Source organism: Fulmarus glacialis, unplaced genomic scaffold (assembly GCF_000690835.1).
Source record: "Fulmarus glacialis isolate BGI_N327 unplaced genomic scaffold, ASM69083v1 scaffold11285, whole genome shotgun sequence".
NCBI classification, from domain to species: domain Eukaryota; kingdom Metazoa; phylum Chordata; class Aves; order Procellariiformes; family Procellariidae; genus Fulmarus; species Fulmarus glacialis.
Window position 1 is genome coordinate 31,416 of NW_009212375.1, and position 7,237 is coordinate 38,652.

Consider the following 7,237-nt stretch of genomic DNA (forward strand, 5'->3'; position numbering starts at 1 on the left):
GAGAAGAGAAAAAATTAAACCACATCCTGCTAACTACATTCAAAATTAAGACATAACAGCTGAAATGGGGAAATCCCTCTAAATACGTTCTTTCCTACTTAAAATGGGGTCTTCTTATCAAAGCAAATTGTGTGAAGAGACATGGTGAAGTATTTGGCTGTCAGAAATGTGGCACTGACAATTTTTCATGTCCTTCTGCAGATATTGCTGTCGTAGAGATGAGTGATGCCTTCCGTCAGCCTTCCCTGTTCTACCACCTGGGAGTCAGGGAGAGCTTCAGCATGGCTAACAACATCATCCTCTACTGTGATACAAACGCGGAGTCTCTGCAGTCTCTGAAGGTAGCTTTGAATGGAAAAATGGGGTGTGTTGGGGGGAAGTCACAGTTGGTCCAACTCTTGAAATGGGTTCTCTGTTTCCATAGGAAACCGCCTGTGGTTCACAAAAGAATAGCAAAAGTATTCTGAAGCCTGGAAAACGTGGTCACAGTGAAATGCTGAAAAACGCAGTTTAGTTTTCCCAAGAGGAGGATTTAGATGACTTTATCACAGTCTGTTAACTACCTAGGTGTTAAATAGCTCCTTATGGAAACAGAAGTTTGACAAATTTCAGATGAGAAATTAATGGGTTTATATTATTAATGGTTAACATACATGGTTTTGTCATTCAAGGGCATTACTGGTGTTTGGGGTAAATTGTTACAGTAATAACAATTGGGTGAGAATGGTAGTGTGTAGGGGACAGCAAAATAATCCTTAGGTTTTAGCTCCTGTGTAATGCAGCAGTTTTCTGGCCGAACCTGATGGGGCCCAGGTGGCCTCTGGTACGTCTACTGACTTACAGCTGCTTACATCAGGTACCTGCAGGATTGCTCTGCTGGAGATTACCAGCAGCGTAGCAGAGTTAGTAAAAACAAAACTTGTGCCTGGTCCTCAGGACCTCAGTTCACAGTACGGTAGGTTGGTTTAAGGCAAGATGGTGGTTTGAGATAATCTATAGGGCTGCGAATTGTGTCAGCCAAGGAGTTGATACTTGCTTCCTCCCGCTAACTCTACTAAAGGTTTAGTAACTTCCGTGGGGATGGGGGAGGGCAGACAACTTGGATGGCAGTCTTTTCAATTACTTCCCCTCCCTCAGATTCATTGGCTCTGATCAGGAGGTGTTTTATTGCGCTTCCATTCTAGGCATTGCTGAAAAGAAGCATTTTAGTAAGCAGCTTGGTGAGTCAGACTGCAATCTGGGCGCTGCTGCCTCTCATGAAGGGTTTGCTTCTGCTGCTTCTGGTTAGTGCAGGTTATTTGGTTTTGATTCTGTCCCATTATTTGCAGCTTGGCCCTCTATTGGGAGGGACATACCTTGACTAACTCAGTTTCTTCCCTCCAGATTTTCTTAGCCAACTGGACTGGTTGCAATCCAATTACTTCCTTTCTTTTTGCAACACAAAGAGTATACAGATAAAAGCCCTAAAAATAAAACTGCTAATGACAAAAGACCTCTCTGTGGATTGACTTCAATTATGCGAGTACAATGATCTACAGTAGAAGCAGAGCAGAATTTCATTGTACTGGGTAAGGAGCCAAATACCCAACTCCCACTTAAAATCACTTGGAGTGAGGCACCAGGCTTCCTTGGGCACTTGGGAGAACTTTTTGCTAGTTTAGGAGCTGGGCTTTGCAAATGGGTCACGTGCAGGGTTCCCACTGTCATCAGTGGAAGCCCAATTCTGCACAGGGAGACTTGCATGTCCCAGTTGCCACCAGTACAGTGCCCACTGAAAGACTGTCTTTGGTTTCCCTAGCTTTGAGCTGGGCCCATGTTTCTGCTTTTGATTGTTTGCAGGAAAGTTGTCAGAGAGCAAGACCTTTTCCATATTATTTGACTGCCTGAAAAAAGTAGTTGTGGGCATGCCTGGGCATCTCTTGAGGCCGTGTTTGTTACAGCCAGCAGATAGAGTAGAAGCGACGCTGGAGTGTGTGTGCAGTTTTCATCTAGTATAGAAGGTGGTGAATGCAAAAACTGAAAATGATTATGGAAATGCAGGAAACACAAAACTGCAGCGCATGATTTAGCTGGGGTAGCAAGCAATGTAGACAGACTTTTGCTGGTGGAATATTCCTCTATATGAACATTCAGGTCAGGTTGGACGGGGCTTTGAGCAACCTGATCTAGTGAAAGATGTCCCTGCTCATGCTGGGGGGTTCGACTAGATGACCTTTAAAGGTCCCTTCCACCCCAAACTGTCCTATGGTTCTATATATGTACATGTATAGGTTTGTACACTTATGTCTATAAACATATTTATGTCCCACGCTTTGAAAGCTAGCAACAGTTGTATGTGAAACATGTCCCCTCAACAGGGGGAAGAGCAGTTTTATGGAAGCCCGACTTGCAACGTGGAAAATACAAGGCGCCTTGGTTTGATGCTGTGTTTGGTTTTCATGCTGTGGTGTAGGTGAAGCTGCTCAGTGGTCCCAGTGGCTGAGGTGTAGCATAGCTGTTTGATAAATCTGGCAGGGCTATGGTTGCTGGCATCAGAGCTTGGTGACAAATCTTCCTGAAAGCGAGGTCACTGTCCGCAAGCGGTTCACACTTGGACTGTACAACCTACATTAGTGTGCAAGAACCAGCTCTTCCCATCCGTGGTGCTCTGGCTTCTTGTTCTCTGAAAATTTACATTTAAAATGTGAAAATACATTCTTTGCATCAGACTTATTAGAGCAACATGAATTTCAACCAACTTTGGAATATTTTAAAACCTCAGGAAAATACCGCTTTTGGTATTCTTCACAGTTTCTTCTGCTGGCAGCAAAATGTTACTTACTATATTTAACTTCTCAAATATGAATAGATGTGTATTAATAGTCAACTTTAGGACAGCATCCCTCTTGGAAAATTATATAGGGAGGGGTATGTACATATGCTCCTGTGTACTTATCTACTTGGTTCTGTAGTTGTTTTGTCTCTCCTGGGACAATACTTGATTTATATTGATTTGCCCAACATAGAAAACATCTACCAACCAGGCTTTTCCTGTCATGTGTCTGTAAATGTTAATATTAGCAAGTCATACTGATCAGATGTCTTTCCTAGTAGTTGTTCAGTGATATCAACTTTTTTTTTCTTCTTTTTTTTATTCCAGGAAATTATTTGCCAGAAGAACAATGTAAGTATGATTTCTGGGTGCCAGAATTCTAGGCATTCCAAACTTCTGTTCCATTTAATGTTGTTTATCTTATGTTTTCCACTTGAATCATTTAACACTCTCCTACTGTATTTTATAGAGTTAGATGCAGAATTCTGGAAATCCTAGCAGCAAATCTGTGTATATCATTTTGTTGCTAGGTACCGGGCTCGCTTCTTACCTTGCCTCCATTTATCAGTGGTATTTTCCTTGCTGCCTTTGCTTGTCTGTCGTATTTTTTCACACACCATTTACATCTGTCATTTGGGGGTTTTTTTCTGTTGCCTTTTCAGTACAGTGTTCTTTAGTGTTTTTAAAAAATACTCTATTGAAGAGGAGAGTTATTTGGAAACTGATGCTCATTTTAGAAATGAGCTATGGCTACAGCTATGAAAATATATACATTTAGAGAGAGAGAGGGGGTGTGTATTTACTTGTGGAAGTTGCGTCCTGAAGTCCTAGTGCAGTGTGGATCCCGGTAGTCTGTCTGTGACTGCCAGTCATCAAACTGTAGGTTTCTGCACCTTGGCATCCCTCTGGTTTCTGAGGTTGGCCTTGCAAATCCCCCTTCCCTTTTTCACTCCCAAGTTTAAGGGAGGCAGACCTGTGACTGTGGGAACACTGCTTTCTCAATGTGGTTTGTTCCGGAGCAGCAGGGCCAGGCATGTCCGAATATATTATCTGGCACGTTGAGTTGTTCTTGGCTTCACTTCAGGACTGACTCGTAGCCTTATATGCTAAGGTAGAATTTTATAGCGGTTAGTCAGTCATGTGCAGATATCTTGAGGTGCTGTGTGTATGCTGTACAATTCCATACATTTGAATAAACTTTTCTAAGGCGCATATGAAGTATTTCATTTTAGAAATTGGTCAGGTTTTATTTCCCACAGTGTTAAAACTGCCATAAAAACTGCAGTATTCCTGGTTTTACTTTTTTGTTTAACAATTAAATCCATGGATTAAGTACTGACTTCTGCCAGTATGAGACATGATTCTTTGAAAAGGATGCAGTTATCTACTGTAGCTGATAGAGTTTCTGAAGGTGGCTTAAAAACTAGTGCAAGCTTTGGCCCTAACGCTGCATTTTAAGTTACATATTTTTTTATTTAAAAAAAAAAAAAGAAGCAAAGGGGGTTCCATATAGAGTTTCTGTATAACTCTTAACCAAAAAGTGCTTTTCAGAGACCCACAGAATGCTGTGAATGACGTGTTAGACTAAAAATCTCTCTCCTTTCTCTAATGACAGTGGGGTAAATGATCAGTTAGGCCTTTACACAAAGCGAAAGAGAACAGTAAGGCCTTTCTTGTAAATGAATGTATTGCATTCTGTATTTTTGTTCTGGTGGCCCAGGATCTAGGGAAAGTGATGTGTGACTAATGTAATGTCCCTGGGAGGATGGGGGGAAGAGCTCTGTTAGCAGGAAACCAGCAGGAGATGACTTGTACAGTAGAATAAAGGGGAGATGTTGGCATCTTGTCCTCTTTTTAAATGACAGTCCCTGAAGCTCAAGGAGAGGTGTGATAACTTGGCCTTCATCTGTTTTAGAAAGGATTGTTCTGTTTTCCATTTAAATTTGGATAGGTGACTGTGAAACTGTCATTTATCACTTTTAGAAATGTCTCAATGTGTGCTACAAAAAGAATGTGTTCCTTGAGAGTCTCGGATGTTTTCAAGCACACCCACGTAACATCTTTTCTGGGAGGAAGTATTTTCCCAGGCATTAGAACAGGGAAGTCAGTAAAACTGGCTTAGCAACTCTGCAACTGATTTTTTTTTTTTCCTTCTCCTCCTTTTTCCTTGCTTTTTGGCATAATGTCAGCCAAATTACCTGGAAGTAGACTTTTCACAATGTTGGTGCATGCTTAACTGTTGAATATAATTCTTGCTTCATGAAAATCATGTTTATTCATAAATTGTAAGACTCTTGGAGAAATGGGTATTGCAAAGGTGCTGTTCTTGAGATGCTGTGACCGCGATGCCCACCCTTACCAAAAATAGTCATATGAATGATTATGTGAGGTTGCAAACATGAAAAAATGAAATTCACATCTGAATAAACCAGGAGTTTAGTCCTGCTGTTCTAGAACGTGTTTTTTAATAGAGCGCAAACATCAGCCGTAACAGGACAATGGTATCACTGGCACCAGGGGATTAAAAAGGCTGCAAAGCATGTGCGTGTGTATCTATATATATCTGTCTAACTGAAATGCCTTATGTTTGCTTTTCCTGATAACCCTAAAACTAGTGGGGAGAAAAAAAAAAAATCCATTACCAGCTGTTTTGTTCTTTGTTCTGACTGGATTTTTATGTGTCCTAATAATAGTCAGTACACTGTTGCATAGCTAGGATAAGCTGCCTGGAGCCTGTCGGGGCAGAGCAGTGAAAGATAACATAGGCTCGTTTCCTGTTATGTGTGGTTTTATAGCTGTTTGGTTAGACCTTTTCCAAATGTTGCAGTAATACCAAAACCATATATTTTTACAGGGACCAATACTTTGACAGGAGGCAGTTACTTTGGTATTTGAAAGCTTAAGTTTAGTTTTTGCTGTTATCTGATTTTTGAGGTCAACCAAGCAGCAGAGGCATTCTAGAAATTACCAGTAAAGAGTTTCAGTCACAAGGAGATGTTGGTATAAAGGTTACAGCACATGGCTGTACTTTGCTTCTTTTAGCTCGCCAATTTTTATTTCATCCTAGTTCTCCCCAGTTTGAATCTTGCCAACTTTAGAGAAGAGCTGCAGGTCAGGTTCCAAATGGCCATTTATTCAAATTTTTTTCTTAAATTTCACTTCTTGCTGAATCTGAGGAAGTTTAATGTGCATGCATTATACATATGGTTTGCAACCAATTGCAGTAAGTAACACCTGGACACAGCGTTCACCTTTCAGTTCAGGCTGCTTGCTTGCTCCAGGTTGGGAGCTGCCCGGGCTGTGAGACCGCGGTACAGCTGCTGGCCTGATCGGGAGACAATGGGAACCCTTCTGATGGGCAGCTCGCAGGCGATAGCGGTTAAGCAACAGGGTTAATGTTATATGGCTGGGGACTCTAATAAGAGTCGTCTTTTTCTGACACTTGGGGGGATCAGAGACTGTAACTTTTACTGGTTTTCCGCAGCCCTTCCTAACTGCCTCCTGCGTAAGGTGTAGCTTGGGAGACAGTTTGGTGTAGTGCTCCTTCAGCGGGAGCGGGAGAATGAGTGACCCTGGATCAGGCATGCCAGAGGTGTCTGCAAGCTTGCGGCCTCCGTATAGGTACTGCTAGAAGACTGTAGATCCCATAGGATGTCTTTAGCTATTGGTCTCTTTCACTGTGGAAATAGGGGGAAATACTTTTAATACTCCTCACCCAGCTGACAAATTATTTGGGGGCAGTTTGATTTTTGGCATCCAAGTATGTAAAGATGCTACTTAGTAACCTTCAGTAAACATTTCGTTGCTAATGACAACTCTGGTATTTATTGTTATTTATGATACATCACTATCTCTCGCTTGTTCTTTCATTTTTTGAATTCTTTGACTAATGTTTTTGGCACATACTTTCCTTGGAAGAAGTTAGAACTTTTTTCCCTATGTGAGTATGATGAAAGGACCATATAGAGTGTATGCTGATTTTTAACAAGCACTTAGGATGTGGCATGGTTGCAATAAAATGTTATTGCTGGGCGTATAAAAAATAATATATTCCCAGAGAAAATGGGAAGTATTTAAAAGAGTAGACCCAGTCTCTCTTCATTTAAGGTGTGAGGCTTACTTATGTTCCTTTTCAAATCAATAGCAAGGCAGTCATTCATGTGAGTGGGATTTGAAGTGAACCCAAACTGAGTCTGTATTCATTAAAACATCAGCACATGTTGATTTACTGTGTGTTGGGGGATGGAGGGAATAGATTTAATAACTTGGTTTAGGATTTTGCTATCTGCTACGTGTAACACCATGTGCAGTCAGAGAATTACCTTTAAGAAAAATCTCATCAGAAGAATTGAAATGAGAGCAGGTATTTCTCAAAAGAACTAGTAGGAGAAATGCAAAAAGGCTGATCTTAATTAGAGGGGAGTC

General features: G+C 41.2%; 1 protein-coding gene across 1 annotated transcript in view; it reads left to right on the forward strand.

The window, feature by feature from the left end:
• The first annotated feature begins 200 nt into the window (after positions 1 to 200).
• Positions 201 to 7,237, forward strand: part of MAP3K5 (mitogen-activated protein kinase kinase kinase 5) — a 75,443-nt gene continuing 68,406 nt past the window's right edge. The window contains exons 1-2 of the mRNA XM_009577865.1: positions 201 to 341; positions 3,140 to 3,180. Of these exons, the coding sequence (XP_009576160.1) occupies positions 219 to 341; positions 3,140 to 3,180 (164 nt within the window). The 5' untranslated portion in view covers positions 201 to 218. The remainder of the gene's footprint in view (positions 342 to 3,139; positions 3,181 to 7,237) is intronic.